Source organism: Schistocerca cancellata, chromosome 1 (assembly GCF_023864275.1).
Source record: "Schistocerca cancellata isolate TAMUIC-IGC-003103 chromosome 1, iqSchCanc2.1, whole genome shotgun sequence".
NCBI lineage: Eukaryota > Metazoa > Arthropoda > Insecta > Orthoptera > Acrididae > Schistocerca > Schistocerca cancellata.
The window spans coordinates 792,816,225-792,840,320 of NC_064626.1; the positions used below are offsets into that span (position 1 = coordinate 792,816,225).

Sequence of the window (24,096 nt, forward strand, 5' to 3'; positions counted from 1 at the left end):
GGCCTATTGCTTTACTAGACAGTCACTTTTCACTACTAAACTTGCATTTGCAGTCAGTAAGCTGTAAACATCACAGAATCTGAGAAAAAAATTGTACCATGTTTTATTTGGCTTATGTTGCATGCTCTATATCTAGACTGTAGGAGACCCACAGCACTTAAATTGGAATAAACTTAAAGAGCGATTTCAATGTTGGTAATGCTCATTAAATCCTAGAGTAAAATTCCTGAGGATTCTGTCACCCTCCATACACCATAAGAAATGATAAGACTAAACAGTTCAGTACATGATTCACTATCAGTTCAATAATTCACCAATGAAATTAAAATTATTTAAATTTCTTTTTCAAAATCACTCTTATGATAAAATGAAACCCTTTTTGTGCTACCATACGTTTACACTGTGATGCTACTACAGACTCTCCTACAGAACTCAACCCAAGTGCCTAAAGGCAATATATGTCCTGGGTATTACAAATACATAAAAATATGGAAGTAGCAAGTTTTATAATGTTCCTGGTACCTGTCCATTATATTAATCACAAAACATTGAATTTTTTCCATGAGCTGGATCAAATGGTCTTCTGAACTTGCTGAGAATTATGTTTCAGTAAAAGTTATGGAAGACCCATTCTACTTGTGGTACAAGTTATGTACTGAATCCCTTGTATTTTTTTTGTAAATTAGGAATCCTATACGTAGGCCTACGTAACATGCATCAAAACACTCTGAGACATGTCCATTACCTAATATACACTTTCTGAATTTACCATACAGCTTCAGTTTTTGTGACAAAAAGTGCATTAAACAGGGCAAAGTGAGTCTGAACATGGTGCAAGTATAAACACTAGCCTACCTACATGTCAATATGTTGCCAGTCTTTACTTGGCACATTCATATTCATTGGTATTGCCAACTCTCAAACAAATTATCACCTTTCAACCTAATCCACACTTGAGCTGCACTACAGATCAGTCTGTCACCACAATCATGATTTCAGAGGGGAGTTCCAAGAGCACACTCTAGTCCTCCCTCTTTCTGCCTAATTTGAATATGGGGGCTAATGATGTAGGTCAATAAAAATCTTCTATTAAGCACCATGAGCTAGTAAACCAATATCTAGATCAACAGTAAATATAAAAAGAAAAAATAATAGTTCCATTGTTTGTCAGTGGAACAGACATTCATGCAAATAAATTCTTTGAACAAATATGTGGCAGTCTGCCCTAGTGTGAATTAATTCTGACCAGAGAATATGAAATGTGTCAAATCTGTGTTGTTTACGCTAAGGTGCAAACAGCAGTTCCACACATCACTCACTCATTAATATGTGGGGCAACACAGGTGTCATAAGGACAGAACTTTGCCTTGGAAGTAGAATGAGCCAAGTGGTAAATATGCTGACAGGAGCAGCTACAGTAACCTGTTGCTGTATGTTACAGTAATACAAAACTATTGCTAATTTTAATAAATGCAGAATTACAACTTTGATTCATCTGGTATATGTTGCTACTTTCTGTTAAATAGGAAACTGGTTTTCAATCTGGGAAATGCAACAGAGCTACAAATGGTTTACATACCAAATTAACAGTGTGGGTCTCACTGAATCATTTGAGGAAAAACACCCTTGAAAATAAAAAAAATACATTATGATAATAAATTTATCAAGTTTACCTTCTTTAACACCTTGAATTCATATTTTTCTTAATGTTTGCAGATGACAATGTTGTCATATAAACATACTGCCATTTCAGCAGCTAATCAAGGATCAAGCAAACTGACAGAGTGGTCAAGACAATGGACTCGCATTTGAGAATTGTAGTATTCAAGTCTCCATTCTTTGTTACCACTTTTATTAGGTATATGTCTTCTTCCCAACTCATTTTGAGTAGGTGCTAGAATGGTTTATTTTGAAAAAACCACTGCTGATTTCCTGCCACTTTTTTTCCAGTCAGATCTTGTGCTTCACATCTAACAGCAGGACATTAAAGCTAACATTATACCCTATAATTAAAGTCTTTTGCAGAAGATACACAACCTTCTGTGGAGGAGGTATAAGTTACTGTAATTATGCACTCCCTCCCCCCCATGAGACAAACATAAAGCTATGAAAGTTGAATATAATTGTAACAATTTCCTTTTACAGACTGCTTCCACAGATCTCATTTCACATGCTGATGGCGGTAAAAAGTGTAGAGAGAGAGAGAGAGAGAGAGAGAGAGAGAGAGAGTGTGTGTGTGTGTGTGTGTGTGAGAGAGAGAGAGAGAGAGAGAGAGAGAGAGAGAGAAGAGAAAAATGATAATAAAAAATTGCTACAAAGTAGAAACAACTGAAATTGGTAAGTGTTTCCTATTAGCTAAAGCTGAATCCACTCGGGAAATTGACAGTAAGTAGTGTACGATAGGATTTTACTTACAAATCTATGTTAAGTGTCTTTTGAGTTGCGACCACGCACTCGCCTAACGAACACTACCGCATCCCGAAAACATTCGTGACCTGAAATTCGCGGAACTAGTCTACCAACGGCCCGTTAGGTTTTTCATCGGAACTGATTCCCGTTGTATCAGCACAGCAAACAGATGATGCCCGATTTATCACACATTCATTACTGCACCATAATCAGTAACCCTGTACTGCTGATATTTCTCTTACAAGGAACATACTCGCCAAATACACTTATGCTGAGGCTAGCATTCACACAACCCTTTACCCTTCTACGTACTAGTAAGTACGTTGCACGAATTTGGGTAAGCAACGCAGGCAAGAACACTACAATAATTACTAGTTATACCTAAATAACATTCTACTGTCACAACTCCGTTTCTGGTTACCGTAAATTACAAAACTGCGAATTACAATAGTACAGCCAATCGTTTGCAACGCACTATGTGCGCTACGTTTTATTAGGCTTCTTGGCATTTCTTGATAATTAATTCCTGTTCTCTAGTCGATAACATTTCTCAGTTTGAATGAGACTTAAAAAATTCTGAAAGACGCACTCTTATACCACTGCTTTCATATTAAAAAACAAAACGGAATGCAAGTCTATACACGTTATCCACGCGTCGCAACATTACAGCCATTAACATTGTGGGGGTAGTTATTTAGGGCAAGACAGCGGTAACGACAGTTTTTAAAATCTAGTTAATTTCTCGTCAAAAACTGAAAATGGCGCACGTGTTGTCCTATCGGTTACAGCGGCATATCGATGCTGGCTTCAGGAAACACATTACGGAGAATACATTATCCAGATTAGCGACTTACCTCTATATTATATACAAAAGCTTTAACGCGACGATCTGCAAGACCGCCCTATTTTACAGTCACTCTTCTCCGCTCGCTCTGAACTTTCTTCCCCCGTTTGTATGCTTCAAAATATTCAAACCTCCATGATACAAGTTTTTTTTATTTGTTCCACAATACTCAGTAAGCTTTGTACTGCTCACGTTAAATTACCAATAGGTGAACTATAGAAACATTCAACAGGGTGAAATTAATTTGCCTAGACGCTGTCTCCCGTTCATGGCACTTTTTATGAAATGGGGCAATTATAATCTGACCTTTCACAAATATTTCATAACATTTTATGGGCGTATCTAATTCTTTCTGGTCGTTTATAACTGGACTAAATGAATATTTATATGTAGCCCTATAATTAAGTTTTGTATTAGTTCTATAACTATAGACAAATCAACATTTTAAAGGTAACAACATATAATACGCACCTATGTATGCACCCTTATTATTGTGTATAAGCTTTTGAGGTGTGAATGATATTTCTTCTTACACACGATGGGATTTTTAGCTGAGAGCCATAACAGAATAAGTTTCCGTTCCTATAGGTCATTCACCTGAACTCGGAACCGCTATACTACGATCGTATTGGAAACAAACTTCATTTCACTTTTTGTCGCGCTGAACAAGAAGAAACTAGTAAAACAAGGTGTTGAATTAACATGTGGCCATTAATAAAACTAGTTTTCTCTAATTATGCGGAAACACTCGAAACAAAACATGAATAGGGAAACATGAATATCTTACTCATGCATCACTCACTAATAACTTGTCTTTCTTCCCAATACATGAAACTAGTCTGTAACTACACACGTACACTATATACGTAACAAATCGCACTTATGAGACTATTTGTTCCCCGTGCGCAATGTGAGAAGCATTTGTTATGAATTTGTCAACAGTAGTGTGAAGTTCAGTGCGAGATAAAATCTTTTAATGTCAACAACACAAAAACTTCTTATTTACTTTAACACTTTCTGCTCTCACCGAATACATTTTATGATATAATTTTTGTGTTTTTTAGCATATACAAATATTTATTATAGCAAGCTTTCAGCATGGGCAATATGAACTAAAAACAGCAAAAACGAAGTCGAATACTCGATCCCAATAACAAGTACTGTGGACACCAATGTTTGTACCCCTGAAGTGTTTATCTACGATTTTAGCAGGTAGCATGGCTTGAACGTAAGGATGGGTGTATTCCACTAAGTACTGTTGAAAAGCAGTTGGCAGAATTTTTTGTAACTTTACTTCGAAGGTGATGTAATTAATGGATCCAAATAAAAGTACTTGAAAAACTGGTGTGCGTACCCATTTTATGCGCCGATTCCTTGTGCGAAAATGGTTAGGTACTTTGAACAAAGTTCGGTGTTCCACTATACTTGGGAACAAGTTGCTCAAGGATTTTGGAGAAGATATCCCAACCCGCACAGGTATGTTGAAACATTAATCGTGAAATATACATTGTTAGGCATCTTACTTCCAAATCGTCAATAGCATGATTTGAACTATAGGTCAGTAACAAACCACGATGAATCACGTACAGTAGGAATGCGATGTTAGGAAAGATCCTTAACAGACCCAGATATGGCACAATATAGTTTTCTGATAATTTTAGCTGTTGCAGATCACAGTAGAAAACCGTGTCATGACGCAAGACAGACAAAAAGAGGATTAAAATGCCTCCTAACATACAGGAACATCACATCTCAAGCAAAAGTAACTTATATTAAATGCAAAATGTAGAAGCAACCAAAGGCAGTGGTTTCGCATAATTGGAGCTACTAGAGTATGTGTTTTAAAGGTAGCTAATTGTGAGGAGGGAGAGTGCAGTTCATGTTCCGCATTACAGAGTGTGTTTCTGAGTGAAATATGAAAATCGTATATTGTATTTATGTCAATGCTGATTCACTCGGTATGCATACTCCACTGCAGAGTCACTTTTGGGCGGAGACGATGATGAGGGTCACAGTAAAAGTCGTTATGAGGCTTGAAGGACATATTACAACAGAAATTGACAATTTGTTTTTAGACTCGAAAAATCTTCATTGATAGATAAAACCAGTAGTCAGATCTCGCCCATGAAGTGGGAAATTGACATCACATCCCATCATACCAGTTATTAGGGTCTCTTCCTGTTCCATTCATGTGTGAGGACAATGATTGTTTGAATGCTTCTATGCATGCAGTAATTATTCAGATCTTATCCACACGATCTCTGTGCGAGCGATTCATAGGGGGTTGTAGTATATCCCTAGAGTAATAATTTAAAGCCAGTTCTTGAAACTGTGTTTATAGACAATCGCAGAATAGTTTTTGTCGTGTGTTCAAAAGTCTGCCAGTTCAGGTCCTTCAGTATCTCTTTAACACTCTCCCTCAGATTAAAGAAACCAATGACTATTCATGCTGACATGCTGTGTATATATTCAGTGTCCCATGTTAGTCCTATGTGGTATGGGTTCCACACACTTGAGCAATGTTCTAGGATGGGTCACACAAGTAATTTGTAAGCGATATCTTTTGTAGACCGATAGTGCTTTCCCAATACTCTACCAATAAACAGAAGTCTACATCCTACTTTACCTAAGACTGAATATATGTGATTATTCCATTTCATAACCCTACAAAATGTTACAGACAGGTATTTGTATGAGTTGGCCAATTCCAACAGTGACTCATTGATATTATGGTCATAGGATACTACATTTATTCCATTTTGTGAAGTGCAAAATTTTATAGTTCTGAACATTTAGAACAAGTTGCCAATCTCTGCACCATGTTAAAATCTTATAAGATCTGACTGAATATTTATGCAGCTTCTCTCAGATGATACTTTGTTGTAGATAACTGCATCATCTGCAGAAAGCCTGATTTTACTCTTAATATTGTCTGCAAGGTCATTAATATAAAACATAAACAGCAACACACTTCCACAGGGCACACCAGAAGTTACTTGAACATCTGTCAGTGACTCTCCATCCAAGATAACATGCTGCATCCTCTCTACCAGAAAGTCCTCAATCCAGTCACAAATTTCACTTGATACCCCGTATGTTGGTACTTTTGACAATAAGTGTAGGTGCAATACTGAGTCAAATGCTTTTCGGAAATCAAGAAACACTGTATCCACCAGATTGCCTTGATCCAAAGCTTCCAGTATTTCATATGAGAAAAGTGAGAGTTGGATTTCACATGATCAATGTTTTTGGGTGTTGAGGCCAGGTTATTCTGTTCAAGATGCGTCAGTGTCTGAGCTCATAATATGTTCTCATATTCTCCAACAAGTCCTTATCAAGGATATTGGATGGTAGTTTTGTAGATCACTTCTATTATCCTTCTTGTAGACTCGTATGACCTGCACCTTTTTACAAGAACTGATAGATTATAGTGAAAGAGGGACTAACTTGGTGGCAAATTCAGTGTAGAATGTGAGAGGGATTGCATCGGGGCCTGGAGCTTTGTTCAGTTTTAAAAATTTCAGCTGTATCTTATCACTAATGACACAAATGCCTATTTCATTTATCTTTTCAGTGGTACAAGGATTAAACAGAGCAATTGTCCTGGGTTTTCCTTTGTAAAGGAAAATTTGAAAACTGAGTTAAGTATTTCAGCTTTTGCTTTGCTGCCCTCAATTTCAGTTCGTGTCTCATTACTAGGGACTGGACACTAACTTTGGTGCCACTAACAGTCTTTACATATGACCAGACTTTCTTTAGAGTTTGTGAATTGTCCTTTGACAATATTTTGCTATTGAAGGCTTCATCCATTGCTCTCTTGACAGCCAAACATGTTTCATTCAGCATCTCTCTATCTGTAGCCCTACACTTCGCTTTACACCTATGATGCAGTAATCTCTGTTTCTTTAGAAGTTTCTTTACAATGACTGTATACTGTGGAGGTTCCCTCCCACTATGAACTGTTCCACTGGGCACATATCTGTCCAGTGTAAGGTCAACTATTCTTTTAACTTGAAATTTGTGACAGTCCTCAATAAACTGAAACATTACTATGTAGAATACATGGAGGTATGGATTTGGTAGTAGTATGTGGAGATTTCTATGCTGCTCAGTCTGAGAGATATTTTCAGTTTAAAACAAACGATAACAATTCCAGCTATAATTACAAAAGCTTGTGTCACTATGGACCAAATATTTGTTAACACAATGTATATGGCAGCTTGTGAAAATACAAGTTTTAGTGATCATGAAGCCCAAATGGTAACATTCTCAGGCTATTTACTATCCACCCAAAGCCATAAAAGAACTGTGATTGCAAATAGGTTCATTTATTTATTTACGTGTTCCATAGATTCTTGATGCGATTTTATCACTAGGATGTAGAATGTGTTTCAAGTATTTAAGCAACAACACAGATTATAGTAATAATGATTACAAATTATAAGTCTTACATTTGAAAACATTACCATGATGAGATTTTGTATATCTTTGTGAAGATGGAGTCTCGCAGGGCTCTGTATTGAGTTTATCTCTATTTTTAGTGGCCAATTACGGCCTAGCAGTGGCTGTGGCGCTGTCCGTCTCACCTTCTCTGTATGCAGACATCTTCTGAATTTCATACTGCTGCTACAGTACAGGTGTTGCTGAGCGGTGTCTAAAGGGAGCCATCCACAAGGTGCAGTCATGGGCTCTAGCCAGTTTTCAGCTGCAAAGTCGTGTGTTATGCACTTCTGTCGGCTGTGTACCATTCATCCAGAACCAGAAATTTACCTTAATGACGATCCACTCACTGTAGTGGATACATATTGATTCTTAGGACTGATTTTCAATGCCCGATTGGCTTGGCTTTCTGATCTTCGTCAGCTTAAGTGGAAGTGCTGGCAGCACCTCAATGCCCTCCGCTTCCTGAGCAACACCAACTGGGGTGCAGATCACTCTACACTGCTGAAGCTCTACAGGCCCCCTGTTCAATCCCACCTTGACTATGGAAGTCGGGTTTACGGTTCGACGGCACCTTCAGCATTGCGTTTCCTCGACCCAGTGTGCCATTGTGGCGTTCGACTAGTGACGGGAGATTTTAGGACGAGTTCGGTGACCAGTGTCCTGCTGGAGGCCGGAGTCCCTCCATTGAAAGTTATGTTGCACATGTTCCTAGTTCTCCTGTATATCCAAATTACCGTCTCCTTTTACCACCAACAGCGGTTCATCTCCCGCATCGGCAGCACAGGTCAGGGCTTACAATTGCAGTTCGTGTCTGATCCCTTCTATCTAAAATGGAGTCCTTGCCTTTACCACCTATACTCGAGGTCCAATCATGTACACCTCCATGGTGTACACCTCGGCCATGGCTTCGCCTGGACCTTTCACATGGTCCTAAGGACTCAGTTAACTCCGTGGTTCTCCTCTGTCACTTCCTCTCGATTCTTGACATGTACTGAGTCCATGAAGTGGTTTAGACCAACGGCTCGATGACTCTCGGTCACGTTGGCTTCACATATGTCCACAGAGGACATATTGAACAGCATTCCTTGCCTGATGGCTGCAGTGTTTTCACTGCAGAGCTGTCGGCCATATCTCATGCTCTTGAGCACATCAGTTCGTTCCCTGGTGAGTCATTTCTTCTGTGTACTGAGTCCTTGAGCAGCCTAAAAGCTATTGACCAGTGCTACCCCCGCCATCCTTTGGTAGTGACCTTTGTGGAGTCCATCTATGCCCTGGAACGGTCCAGTTGGTTCGTGGTTTTACTGTGGATCCCAGGTCGTGTCAGAATCCCAGGCAATGAACTTGCCGACAGGCTGGCCAAACAGGCTATAGGGAAACTGCTTCTAGATATGGGCATCTATGAAACTGACTTGCGTTCAGTCTTTAGCCGCAAGGCTTTGGGAGACGGAATGGGATAGTCGCAGTACGCACCACAAACTGTATGCCATTTAAGAGACTACAAATGTGTGGAAGTCCTCCATGCAGGGCTCTGTGGTTCTCTGCCAGCTCTGCATTGGCCGTACGTGGCTAATGCATGGTTACCTCCTCTGTCACAAGGACCCACCTCGGTGTCTCTGTGGCTCCCCTACGACGGTCGTCCACATCTTGCTGGACTGCCCAATTTCAGCCGCTTTGCGACAGACTTTTAACAATCCCAGCAGCCTACCTTTGGTGTTGGCCGACAATGGCTCAGCAGCAGATTTAGTTTTATGTTTTATGTGTGAGTGGTGTTTTTATCATAAGGGTGGGTGTTTGGCCTTCTCTCCGGGGCCTCCACCCTTCCTCCATTTTAACTCTGTCACCCTTTCTTTGCATTTGTTTGTCCCGGTGTTCATCTTTTCCCTTCATGTGTTCATCTTGCCTTATCTTTTGGGGTGGACATTTTAGTGTGTTGCAGAGTGTGTGGCTAATCCTCTTTTATTCTTGTGATCAGGCAGTCCAGATCATCTGCTCTATGGTTTTAATACCTTCTTCTACTTTAGTTTGTGGTGTACATTTTCCCTGTTTTTAGTTTATTCCATTTTTCTTTGTAAGTGTGGTTCCACATTGCTTTCCCCGTTTTACTTTCCCAAATGTAATTCGGGTGTTTTATCCTGAGCCATGTTTGCGTCAGGGAAAAGGGACTGATGACCCTGTACTTTGGTCCCTATATACCTTAGACCAACCAGCCAACAATCCCCCATTAGTCCTATTTGATATGTGTCCCACACACTGGAGTGGTATTCTAGAACTGGTCGCACAAATGACTTGTAAGCAATCTCCTTTGTGGAGTGATTGCACTTCCTTGGTATTCTACCAATAAATTTAAGGTTACCATCTGCTTTATCCACAGCTGATCCTATGTGAACTTTGCATTTCCTATCCCCAAAAAGTGTTACAGCCAGATATTTGTATGACTTGGCTAATTCCAGCAGTGACTCAATGATATTATTGTCAAAGGATACTATGTTTTTTCATCTTAGCACAATTTTACATTTCTGAACATTAAAAGCAAATTGTCAATTTTTGCATCACTTTGAAATCTTATCAAAAACTGACTGAATATGCAGCTTCTTTCCAGTAATACTTACAGATAACTGCATCTGCAGAAAAGCCTGATCTTACTATTAATATTGTCTGCAAGGTCATTAAACATGAAGAGGAAGTTGCTTGGTGTACGTCCAAAGTTACTTGAACATCTGACGTTGAGTCTCCATCCAAGGTAACATGCTGCATCTTCCCTACCAAAAAGTCCTCTGTCCAGGTCACAAATTTCCCTTGATACCCCATAAGATAGTACTTTTGACACTAAGAGCAGGTGCGTTACTGAGTGAAATGCTTTTAGGAAATTAAGAAACACTGCATGTACCTGGCTGCCTTTCAAAGCTTTCAGTATGTCATTTGAGAAAAGTGCAAGTTGGGTTTCACATGATCAGTGTTTTCAAAATCCATGCTGGTTGGCAGTGAGGAGGACATACTGTTCAAGGTATCCGATTATGTTTGAGCTCAGAATATGTTCTAAGGTTCTGCAACAAATTGACATCAAGGATATTGGATGGTAGCGTTCTCAGTATAGAATCTGACGGTAGTGTTTTCAGTATAGAATCTGACGGGGATTCCATTGAGACGCGGCACTTTGTTCAATTTTAACAATTTCAGCTGTCTCTCAACATCACCGATAATAATTTGTATTTCATTCATCTTTTCAGTGGTATTAGGATTTAACTGGGGCAATTCTCCTGGGTTTTTTCTTTGTAAAGAGACATTTGAAAGTAGAGTTGAGCATTTCATCTTTTGCTTTGCTACCCTCAGTTCCAGTCTCATTCGCTAAGGGACTGAACACTAACTTTGGTTCCACTAACAGCCTTTACATGCGACCAGAATTTCTTTCGGTTTTGTGAAATATCATCGGACAGTATTCATCTACAGTAGTCATTGAAGGCTTCGTGCATTGCTCTCTTGACAGCCAAACCTATTTAATTCAGCAGCTCTCTATCTCTAGTCGTATGCTTTTACACCTATTATGCATAGTCACCGTTTCTTTAGAAGTTTGTGTACAGAGACTGTATATCATGGAGAGTCCATCCCATTATGAACTCTCTACTGGGTGCATATCTATCCAGTGCGTGGTCAACTATTCTTTTAAACTTGATGCATACTTCCCCCAAATGCTCCTGCCTTGTGCTGAGAGTTTCAAGTTCCTCATTGATATATGACACTACTGATTTTTTATCTCGTTTACTGAACATATACATCTTTCTGCTTGTTTTAGTTGTACTTCTTCCATTAGTAATCAATGCTGTCACAACCAGGTCATGCTCACTAATACCAGTTTCGATGTGGACATCCTCAAAGAGGTCAGGTCTATTTGTTACCATTAGATCCAATATATTTCCATCATGAGTGGGGTTCCTAACTATTTGTTGTAGGTAGTTTCAGACAATGCCTTTAGTAATGTTTCACAGGATGTCTTACCACACTCACCACTAACAAAACTGTAATTTTCTGAATTAATTGTTGGATGCTTAAAGTTCCTGCCAGTGATTACAATATGACTGGGTAACCTACTACAGTATGACTGGCGAATGTATGTACAAGTGAGCTGAGGTTTTCTCTAAACTTTTCAGTTACATCAGGAGATTAGTCTGGTGGGCAATAGAAGAATTCAGTTATCATTTTATGCCCACTCTTGATACTGAGTAGTGCCCAGTCTCACATGCGGCTCCAATTTCTATCCCAGTGGATTTGAGTTTCTTGTCTACACCAACTCCATTTCTCATTTACCCATCCTTTAGAGATACTCTGCAATTTTCCCCCCAAAATCTCACCGCTGTCAATTTCAGGTTTCAACTAGCTTTCTGTTCCTAGTGTTATGTGAGCTTCACTGCTTCTTACAAGTGCTTCTAACTGTGACACTTTGTTGCGAACGCTTCAGCAATTTACCGTTATGATTTTAATACTCTCACCTGTGGGAGGCATTTCTTTTGATCTTACAATAATATGTCCGGGTGTTCTATGGCTATTGTTATCTGGATTAGATGGAGTGTTGCCTAATCTAAAAACACTTTGTGTGCACCCCACACACAGTGAGCTACCTTAGTAACAGTCTCTGATGTGTAGTGCACATCTGACCCATTTAGTGGGACCCTATGGTTGTACCCTAAGAAGTCGCATCCTAGCTTGTCACAGAAGCTTCTGAAGTACCTGGTTCATTCCTTCCACTTGACACAGAGCCAGTGGGCCATGATCAGTTCTGGGGACAACATTGCAAATTGTGACCTCCGTTGAAACTCCTTGCACAAGGCTGGTCTTCTCAACCTTCTCTGCCAGTTGCTGGAAGACCCAAGTATGACCCCAAAGCCCAGGTGATAGGCATCATATGTTCCAACATGCACCACAATCTGCAGTTGGTTGCACACTGTTCACTCAGTGGCTGCTGGAATAACTTCTTTAACATGTTGAATGAGCCCCCTCCCCAAGCATACACACCGAGTGCACTAGGTGTCCTTTACTGTTCTTTGCTGCCATTTCTGTGAGGGGTTCTATCATTCACTGCATGTTTCAACTGCCAATATTAATAGAACTCTTATCCTTCTGTGTTTGCCTCCTCTTGACACTGGACAAAATAGGTTTCCCCAAAACAGGTGAAGTGAGTCTCATTAGCTCAGTTTCAGTGAAAGACAGCACCTCAGACTTATCAGTTTGGGGGGATCAGTGCATCACCCTGAGTCCTCCCTGGTCCCCATTCACCCTGTATAGAGTGAATATCACATGTATTCTAGCAATTTTTCTCTCATACAAGATTACTACCCTCTTTTAGTTCCCAAAAGAAGTAAATGAGACAATTGCTGAGTGTGATAACACGTTTATTATGTATAAAATACAGCATTCTTGAGCAAAATCCAAGTACACATACCTTGTGGCTCACATTAGCTTGCATGCCTTATGTTGAGTGCAGTATACAGAGCTGTAAAATAGCGAATCAGTTCATGTGCTTCATATCAGCAACATGACACAGCATGAAGTGCAAAGCAGTGAGGGACAGGCAGTGGTCAGGAACTGGTTACAGTTACATTGACGTAGTCCGCACATGTACATGCTGCATCCCTTGATCTCCACTTAGCATCATTCAAGCCTTTAATTAAATAAAACAAACAACACAAACAGTAGTATTGAAACTTTACTTAATATAAAATGAAATACAGTGCCAAGACACCACAGGATATATTTTTGAGTTTGGGCCCCTACATTCAACTAGTTGTAGTCATTTAGGGGATGGGGGGATAGAGAGAGAGAGATATGTAGATATGTAACCTCACAGCATGTTATGAAACAATCGTATTAAAGAATCTTGTAAAAATTATGTGAAACACATTGTATGGAAGTTTACTTACGGTAACATTGATGGTTTCAACTGATTGCACCAATTAGTTGTATTGGAATTTTGCTTGATTTGGAGATCAGGTGATCTATTTATATACAACTGTCATACAATATGATAGCAAACTGGATTTATTAGTAATGATTCTTTTGTAAATGGAAACCAACATTAAACCATTCTCCCATATGTAGCAGAGATTTGCTAATGATGAGGAACATGCTGCATGTATACGTTCCAGTGTTTCTCCAGGCATGCTTTTTATTAATTTTAATTTTAGCTCTTATTGTTGACGTACTGGCAACCTTTAGCTTCTTATGAGTGGAATGTGAATATGTGTTGTTCATACCTTGTTATTTCTAATTCATTCCCCCTATTTTGGGTTTATGATGGTTTAGCATTTGGAATGCTATTCCCTCCCCCTCAGGAATATTTACTTTTTTACTTATCATGATGAAAGAACTTAGAAATTCAGAAAGCTTTGGATTCAGTGATTTCTAATCTTGTGTGTGTGTGTGTGTGTGTGTGTGTGTGTGTGTGTGTGTGTGTGTGTGTAATAGATACTGCTGGAAGTATGATATTACATGTCTTGTGATTACAGCAATCATGTTTTGAGTGAAGATACAGTATTCAGAGAAGTTCGGGACCAGAAGCTTTATACAAAACGACTCCTTACAAAAACTAACAGAGTTCCTAAATGGGGTGAAAGATTCATTAGTGGCAGAACAGTCAAAGTTGTTGAAGAGTCTGTTGTGGATCCTAAGCAGAAGTTGTTGGTCACCTACACCAGAAACATTGGATATGTCAGAGTTATGGTAAGAATGCACACATTCCTCTTTTTTTTGTGAATATATGTGATTTCACATTTGAACTTGCCTGTTGTAGTTAAGCCTTCATCTCCCTGTACAATTTTTATCCTCCCACACTTCCCTCCATTACCAAATTGACTTTTCCATGATGCCTCGGGATGTGTCCTATCAAATGACCAGATTTCTTAGTCGAGTTGTGCTATAAATTTCTTTCCTCCACAGATTGATTCAGTACATCCTCATTACTCATCTGATCTTCAGCATTTTTCTGAAGCACCGTATTTCAAAAGCTTGTATTCTCTTTGTGTCTGAATTGTTTATTGTTCACTTCTGTATAAGGCTACACTTCTGTCAAATTTTTAGTGTAATGATGTCAAACTTCTGAAGTTACTTGTAAGTAGTAACTATTCCAAAAGAAATTTGCAAATGATGATAAAAAAAGTAAGACTTAATGATACCCCATTATTAGTGCACAGGAAGCATTAAATGCTCCAGAGATTTAAAAAAAAAAAAAAAAAAAAAAAAAAAAAAAAAAAAAAAAAAAAAAAAAACATACGATTTTACTGGTTCCTCTAAAAGTACCACAGACTGTAATTCAGTTTGCACAATAATGTCACATGCTTCATTGGTTTAAATGTTTAAATGTTCAGTTGGAAAGTTGAAACCAGGCCTTTGTCTAATCACTAATCACTCTCACTGGGAAGCCTTTACATGATTTTGTAGTAAGCTGCATCCGCCCAAATGACTGAGTTTGTAAGTTGTTTATATCACCCCCCCCCCCCCCCTCCATGCACCCATGCCTTCACAGTGATGAGGTGTATCACATGTTGTTTAAGAAGGAATGTGATATTAAATGTGGAAAACTGATAATAAATATTTTAATGGAAATAATTGTCATTCCTAGAAACTGCAAAATGTAGGTATGCATTTAAAAAAATAAGCAGCTTTTGGTGGCATTAGCAATAGCACTATTTATGTGCTATGAATGACAGTATTTCCTGTTGCTGTTCCTCAGGCAGTAATAAAATTAATTACCATAAAATAAAAGGTTCAAAATGGCAGAGTCTCAGGACCAGTAAGATAAATGAAGATTTTCATAGTTCATGCTCCCTTTCTTTTTCTTAACTCTCATTTCAGAAGAGGTGAGTTATTACTGCCTTTATTAGCAGTGTAGTGAAATTTTTGTGCATGTAGATATTTTTTTCCGTTTCAGCTGTGTCACATGTACGAGTGCTAAAATTAATTTTAAACATTGTCTGTGCTACTTACTAATTTTAGGCAAGTTTTTACTCCTCAGTCGACATGCTTGCCGAATAATAAGTTGCTTGAGTAGAAGAGGTGTGAATGAAATTTACATAATACACAGTAGGGGCATAAAAATGAGAAAATGTTAAGTAAAAAGTTCAGAGCATACAATACAAAGGTGAAAGTTGTTTACCTGTAATTTTGATTCCAAGCTAAGAGATGGTTAGAGAAGAGCACACATCACCAGAACTACACTGTGACTGACACTGCTAATAACTGGAAATGATTGACAATTATTGTTTGAATTCAGTGTGGAGTGGCAGGAAAAAAAGTAATAAAAACTGTTGTCAAAGGGGACATAGTAGAAAAGAGCTGAGCTGGAAACAAAAAGGAATGAAATTGGAGAACATATTATGTGAAATCAGAGCAGAAGATGTAGCCAGCACAAATAAAAATGTGGTAGTGTGCCTTGACAGCCTACACAATGAAGTCATGTGTTATACACTGTAAGGCTCACATCGATTTGAACTGAACGGATCAGTGGAAGAAAATGATAACCAACAAGAACATACTTGGTATTACTACTTGTTATATGTTTATGACAATATTCTGAAAAGGATAGATTGCTACTCACTACATAGCGAGGATATTGAGTCACAGATAGGCATAACAAAAAGACTGCTAAACAAGTAAGCCCTTAAAAAAAAAAAAAAAAAAAAAAAAGACAACATACACACAAGCATTCACGCAGATGCAACTGTCTGGTCGCCAAGGCTAACATTAAAAACATGAGAGATAACTTGATCAGTAAACTGAGTGATAGCACTTTCTTTTGCCAACCCCTTCCAGTATCAGTCTTTTGTGTGTGTGTGTGTGTGTGTGTGTGTGTGTGTGTGTGTGCGTGTGTAAAGTAAAGAGTGTCTTTCCGGAGTAACTGATGTGTTTTGAGTTTATAGCAAAGTTGACAAGTCCTTTGTGCCCAATATTTACGGAAATAGGCCAGTTCTTAGAATGTTGTATGCAAAATAGAATCACAAACTAATCTAGAAACCCAAAATCATTTCAGTGACACCTAGTGCAGTAACTTTGAAAGACTGCATAGGGGTCATTCCATGTCTGTTCAACCAGGGGCTCCAGCTCATAGTCTCAGATTTGACTGAAATTCAGTACACTAATTTTACCATGTGTGAAACACTAGTGTACAAAGTATTAGTTTCCCCTGCCAATTAGTTCCAGAATTATGACTTGTTAAAAAAGGTGGCGTGACCTGGAAATTGCAACCCGCATCTAGCAGACTATCTTCAGACCCAACTTCAGGTCTTAATAACTTTGGAGCTATTCCACTCAATCCAGTGAAATTTTTACAGCCCCAGTTACATCCACTTAGAGAACACACTCCATGAATCAAAACACCAACAACATATTTCTGAGGGAAAATAAAAAATTCCAAAATGTGATTTAAAAAATGTAATACGTTAAAAGGTACATATTGTAGGTGCCTTCTATGCCAAATATAATTCACTCAAAAAGGGTATAAATTTTTTGTGGTAAGCTTAATGTAGCCTAAAAACACACAGAAGTCATCAGTCACAAGAACTGAGTTACATGCACACGAAAATACAAAAATTTGAAAAATTACCTGAAAAACGTGGATTTTTGAAGTGTGGTAGCACAAAAGGGACAAGTGGTATCCAAGCCAAATTTCACACACTGCATAAGTAGACCATAATATAATATGTGGCAAAATTTCAACTTGTTATTGCAAGGCAAACATAACCAAACTTTTATTGTACACAAATGCCTTGCAATAACAAGTTGAAATTTTGCCACATATTATATTATGGTCTACTTATGCAGTGTTTGAAATTTGGCTTGGATACCACTTGGCCCTTTTGTGCTACCACATTTTGAAAATCCATGTGTTTCAGGTAATTTTTCAAATTTTTATATTTTCGTGTGCATGTAACTCAGTTTTTGTGACTGATATGGGCATAATGAGTTCTGTGCGTGTTTAGGCCACATTAAGCTTAACACAAAAAAATTATACCCTTTTTGAGTGAAATATGTTTGGCATAGAGGGCACCTACAACATGTACCTTTTAACGTATTACTTTTTTTAATCACATTCTGGAATTTTTTATTTTCCCTCAGAAATATGTTGGTGTTTTGATTCATAGAGTGTGTTCTCTAAGTGGATGTTACTGGATTGCAAAAATTTCACTGAACTGTGCGTAATAGTTCCAAAGTTATTAAGGCATGAAGTTGGGTCTGAAGATAGATTGCCAGATGCAGGTTGCAATTTCCGAGTCATGCCACCTTCTTTCACAAGCCATAATTCTGGAACTAATTGGCAGGGGATTTTAAAATTTTGTACATGAGTGTTCCACACTTGGTAGCATTGGTGTGCTAAATTTCAGCCAAATCTGAGACTATCAGCTGGAACATTTTCTCAAATTGGTTGAATTGACATGGAATGACCCATAGGTGCTGTTTAACTAAAACAAATGATGTTTACATGCTACATCTTTATTCTTCAGATCTACATATTTGCAGCCCTCTACTGCTAGAGGACTCTGAATTGTAGCGTGTAACATGATAGTGTATAATGTAACTGCCATTGTGGTTAAAGTATATTGTGCATGACAAAATGACCCTATCCAAAATGCTGAGGCAGCTGTGGTGCACCACAGGCCATAGATGACAGGAGTGAACAGTGGCTCTGGAGATGTATGTGGGGGAATAGGCATGCAATTGCTGAGCAGCTGACTGCCAAAATGAACCTAGCGGCTACCAACAGTTCTTTCCAGCAACTGTTCAGCAAACATTGCTGCATATAGGCATCTGCAGCAGGCACCTGGTTCATGCAGCCGTGCTGACTCTTGTTTATTGTTGACAAAGGCTGGAATTTGCAAGCACCACAAGTGGTCTCCCTTTGACTGGTGACAGTTGGCCTTTTAAGGTGAACTATATTTTGTAATTCTTCAGACAGATGGTCATTGGCATGTACAGCCTGGAATGCCTGAAAACAAACACCCAGTAACAATTGTTGGAAGGGTTCAGGCCAGAGGAGGGAGTGTTACGGTCTAGGGAATGTTTTCGTGGCATTCCCTGGCTGATCTAATCATTCTGGAAGACACAGTCAATTAACAGAAGTATGCATCCATTCTTGAGGACTATCACCCCACTACATACAGTATTTTTCCTCAGCACATAGCTCCCACTGTATGTGTGTGGTTCAAAGAGCACCAGAATGAGTTTACTGTATTCCTTTGACCACCATACTCCCCAATTTAAACCCAATCAAGAGTCTGTGGAACCACCTCTATTGGACTGTTTGCACCATGGATACTCAATCGAGAAACAGCACAGCTGGTCATGGCATTATTTAAACCAAACCAAGAGTCTGTGGGACCACTTCTATCGGGCTGTTTGCACCATGGGCCCTCAATCGATAAGCATAACATAGCAGGTCATGGCACTACTGATGCGTGGCCGTACATCCCTGGTGGTACCTCCCAGAATCTCGCTGACTCATTTCTAGTGCGTCTTGCAGTGGTCCACAGTGCTGAAGGATTATTCAGGCTTTTGACAGGTGGTCACATGTGACTGGACATTGTATTTTGTGAAACCAGCAAGTAAATCTCTGTGTACTGCAGCAACTTTTAAATCACAATAGACTGTCTAATCATGATTACATATTGGCATCCATTAGTAAGACAACTCGTTCATATGTTTCCTTCTCATCCCCTGAATGGGCCAAAGCTACTGGTGGAAGTTTATCACCATTATGTAAAAACACCTTTTTTAATCAACTTTTAGACACATTAGTAAACATTCGTAAATGTTCAATATTATGCTGAATACCCAAATCTTGATCAGACTACTTATATCTGTGTAAACAATCATTTTTAAAGGCGTATAAGAGTAGGACTCACACATTGAGGGTTCTGTACAAACTGAATTTTTTTATATATTGAGTGGGAAGATATCAATCTCGGGGACTCCAAGACTTTCAAGAATGTTGTAATTTCAAGTTTGAAGTCAGATAAAAAATAACAAAAGAAATATTTTTCATGTGATACAATTAAAAATTAACAATTTTATAATCTTTCTTTTACTTGTACAGTGAAACTTCTCTTCTTGCCAAATTTCATGATTCTACATCAAGAGGAAGTACCCTATAGATTTTGATGAAGGAGTTTGTGAGCATCAAAATTTGTAACATAAATGGCCATGTCTTTTGACTGCATTGACTTAGAATCTTCTCTTTTTTATATCGCCATGGGACCACAGACCTTAATGTGTGACATAAATTTCAACTTGATATGTGCACTCCTTTGTGATAAAAAGGATTTTGAACAGTGGGACAGACAGACAGACAAACGGATATATGGGCAACAAAGTGATCCTATAAGGGTGCCATTTTTTAACATATGGAACCCTAGAAATATGAAGAATTTAAATAACAAAATTCTCATTGTGACTGACGTTTTGCGTTTCTAACATTGGTTTTCATCAAACCTACAATACTGTGTTAGGGCTGTTGTAGATCTTATCCAGCTCACAATTATACCGATGCCAGTGATATCAACTTTTTCCTGAATGCTGGTCTTCCAGATGACTTTCTGTTCAAAAACAGGAAGATTATTTAAGTCATTTTTCTTGACATCGAAGTTTTGCAACCATATAGACCTACAGGTAGTATCAGTGTTTTGTACAGCTGGAGCTTGAAAGTCCTTATAGACAGTGTGGGTAAAGAATAGTAACAGAAAAAAAATTCAGATCAAATTAAGGGAAATTTGTATGAGAGGAATTGTATGCAACTAAACGGCAGTAAAGTAGTTACATTTTTCTCATTTGTTTTACATGTAATGTAGCTTCTCATACTCATGATCATTTGGAGTAAATACTGAGGTTGGCTTCCTCTTCTCTCTGTGATGTAATAGTGTGTCAAGTAGGCGGCTTCATCATGTCAGTAATGTACGGATGAAAGTGAAAGAAAGGAAGTATGTTACCAGATGTCAACATATAATCTGTTTCTTTCTGTTAGGATGAAGGGGATTTCAGAGCTCAATATCTCAATTTTACAAATATATTAATAACAGTGACTCATGTTCTCACTTCAGTTTGCAATTTAACCTAAGACATAACCACTAATGATAGTGATGAAAATTGTTCTGTCACCAGGATCCAATCTGGCTGCCCTATGGATCAGACCCCACCATATAAGTGTATATTAGTACCCTTAGCCTTGGAAGTATTTAATTATTCAACTGTCCCTTGCAATTAAAATGCAAACTCAGTAAAGTGGGCAATGAGAACCACCTTGAATGAAAGAATATACATTACAGATGGGGAAATGCTAAGTTAATGGAGTAGGTGTGGCAAGAATGGTAGGTTTGTAATAAAACAAAAGCAATTAATAAATTAAATATAGTTAATGGAGAGAAAAGAAAAAAACATACACATTAAAACAAAAAAAGAAATTGCAAGTACGTAGGTGTTTGCAGGAGGCAGTGGGGGAAGGGGTGGAAGGGGAAAAGGAGGCCCTTCCTCTCTCCCCCCGCCCCCACCCCTTCCTCTCTCCCCCCGCCCCAGACCCCACTTAGAATCTCAAGTACCAAAGGTCGTACCTCTGTGCCCCCCTCCATTCTGCCTCTGCCCGGTTAAGTTTCTGCTGACACTCATGCACAAGTACAATATGAACAGTAAATATTGGCACTTTCAATGAGGGATGCTGTTGGTAGCAGACACACCCGAGAGCAGCCCAGTAGACCTCATGCAGTCAGAAAAATAGGACTTGGAGCCCAGGACTCCAGCCTCCCCAGTCGTCTTGTGCAGTGATAGTAAATATTAAGATATCTACATATTACTATAATATATTAAAACTATTTGGAGGATATGGTTAATTCTTCAGTTGATTTTGTTAGTTGCCAGTAGCTTCTGCACAGAACCCACACCTCTTGCAGTCATAAAGATGGAACCCATGCCTCCCAAAACAGTTATGGGTCTGCCTGGAGCACAGGACTCGTGCCTCCCGCAGTCGACCCACTTCATCTTATAAAAAGGTTGCTTTACACACACACTTCTAGTCGAGGCTGTAAAATTTTTTTGTATTTGTTGTATGTAACAACAAGGAATGGCTCTCATTATCATGCATCTTGAGATCAAAAGATAATGAACCTCTTAAGGTTAAATGTGAATTAGTGGTGTTTGTACTAGTTCATTTAGCGTTATCCATGGAGGAACTGTCTCGTGTGTGTGTGTGTGTGTGTGTGTGTGTGTGTGTGTGTGTGTGTGTGTGTTGAATATATTTACAAATTTGTTGATATGAATATAATAGAGGAAACATTCAACGTGGGAAAAATATATCTAAAAACAAAGATGATGTAACTTACCAAACAAAAGTGTTGGTATGTTGATAGAGACACTAACAAACACAAACACACACACAAAATTCAAGCTGAAGCAACCGTGGGTTGTTATTGTAATACTAATCTAGTATGTATGCTGCACGTCTTTAAAATTGGCAATATTTTTCATTTTAGTTAGCGTTTCTACATTTTATTTTTTAGGAAACTAATTTAAGATATTGTGTTCTTGTAATTTTTCCAGTTTTGAAGTTCTTCACTTGCTGCATCATGAAGGAGTTTATTTAATTCATTTATTTTGAGGAATTGATTGTGGTTTTGAGTTGAATTTGCTCCAATACCTCAGGAAATCTGTGTACAGGATGATTCAAAAATAGTTTACAAACTGACGTGGCACATCCGGCATACAATAAAGATCGGTAATCACATGGGAACTAGGGTTGCAAAGACCATTCTGGGCTACTAAGTGGCATTGCAGTTATTTAGTCACATGCTACAAATGGGATGCCCGCTACAGGAGATGCTCAAACCTTCACCCAGATGCATCCAGGCAGGTTTGACATCTGTGCTGCATTGAATGGTGCCCCCTCTAAAGATACCTGGTGTATCTTGAAGACATCCTGCTGCCACAACAATCCTCCAGTGATGTAACAGGTGTTTCATAAACAAGGCCCGTCACATACACCCACAGAAAAACCTTGGTTGAAAATGGATCAAGTGATCTTGGTGGCGTGTGACTGGCGCACTGCGACCAATCCAGTGGCCTCCATTCTGCCTCTGCCCGGTTAAGTTTCTGCTGACACTCATGCACAAGTACAATATGAACAGTAAATATTGGCACTTTCAATGAGGGATGCTGTTGGTAGCAGACACACCCGAGAGCAGCCCAGTAGACCTCATGCAGTCAGAAAAATAGGACTTGGAGCCCAGGACTCCAGCCTCCCCAGTCGTCTTGTGCAGTGATAGTAAATATTAAGATATCTACATATTACTATAATATATTAAAGCTATTTGGAGGATATGGTTAATTCTTCAGTTGATTTTGTTAGTTGCCAGTAGCTTCTGCACAGAACCCACACCTCTTGCAGTCATAAAGATGGAACCCATGCCTCCCAAAACAGTTATGGGTCTGCCTGGAGCACAGGACTCGTGCCTCCCGCAGTCGACCCACTTCATCTTATAAAAAGGTTGCTTTACACACACACTTCTAGTTGAGGCTGTAAAATTTTTTTGTATTTGTTGTATGTAACAACAAGGAATGGCTCTCATTATCATGCATCTTGAGATCAAAAGATAATGAACCTCTTAAGGTTAAATGTGAATTAGTGGTGTTTGTACTAGTTCATTTAGCGTTATCCATGGAGGAACTGTCTCGTGTGTGTGTGTGTGTGTGTGTGTGTGTGTGTGTGTGTGTGTGTGTGTGTGTGTGTGTGTGTGTGTGTGTGTGTGTGTGTTGAATATATTTACAAATTTGTTGATATGAATATAATAGAGGAAACATTCAACGTGGGAAAAATATATCTAAAAACAAAGATGATGTAACTTACCAAACAAAAGTGTTGGTATGTTGATAGAGACACTAACAAACACAAACACACACACACAAAATTCAAGCTGAAGCAACCGTGGGTTGCGAAAGCTTGAATTTTGTGTGTGTGTTTGTGTTTGTTAGTGTCTCTATCAACATACCAACGCTTTCGTTTGGTAAGTTACATCATCTTTGTTTTTTAGATATATTTACAAATTTATTGTAATACTAATCTAGTATGTATGCTGCACGTCTTTAAAATTGGCAATATTTTTCATTTTAGTTAGCGTTTCTACATTTTATTTTTTAGGAAACTAATTTAAGATATTGTGTTCTTGTAATTTTTCCAGTTTTGAAGTTCTTCACTTGCTGCATCATGAAGGAGTTTATTTAATTCATTTATTTTGAGGAATTGATTGTGGTTTTGAGTTGAATTTGCTCCAATACCTCAGGAAATCTGTGTACAGGATGATTCAAAAATAGTTTACAAACTGACGTGGCACATCCGGCATACAATAAAGATCAGTAATCACATGGGAACTAGGGTTGCA

The 24,096-nt window shown here is 38.6% G+C and overlaps 2 protein-coding genes across 9 annotated transcripts in view; one reads left to right on the forward strand and one right to left on the reverse strand.

Annotated features, from left to right (window-relative positions):
- Positions 1–4,279, reverse strand: part of LOC126187649 (longitudinals lacking protein, isoforms H/M/V-like) — a 166,523-nt gene extending 162,244 nt beyond the window's left edge. For 3 of the 8 annotated variants that reach the window (XM_049928888.1, XM_049928913.1, XM_049928921.1), the window contains exon 1: positions 3,725–4,279. The gene's annotated coding sequence lies outside the window, so the exon portion shown is untranslated. Of the gene's footprint in view, positions 1–1,673; positions 2,032–2,415; positions 3,097–3,263; positions 3,458–3,724 lie in introns of those variants that run through there. The other 5 variants (XM_049928861.1, XM_049928870.1, XM_049928879.1 and 2 more) reach the window with 5 other exon arrangements.
- Positions 4,280–4,456: 177 nt separating this feature from the next.
- Positions 4,457–24,096, forward strand: part of LOC126187704 (protein preli-like) — a 30,059-nt gene continuing 10,419 nt past the window's right edge. Inside the window, exons 1-2 of the mRNA XM_049928950.1 lie at positions 4,457–4,729; positions 14,194–14,407. Coding sequence (XP_049784907.1) covers positions 4,638–4,729; positions 14,194–14,407 — 306 coding nt within the window. The 5' untranslated portion in view covers positions 4,457–4,637. The remainder of the gene's footprint in view (positions 4,730–14,193; positions 14,408–24,096) is intronic.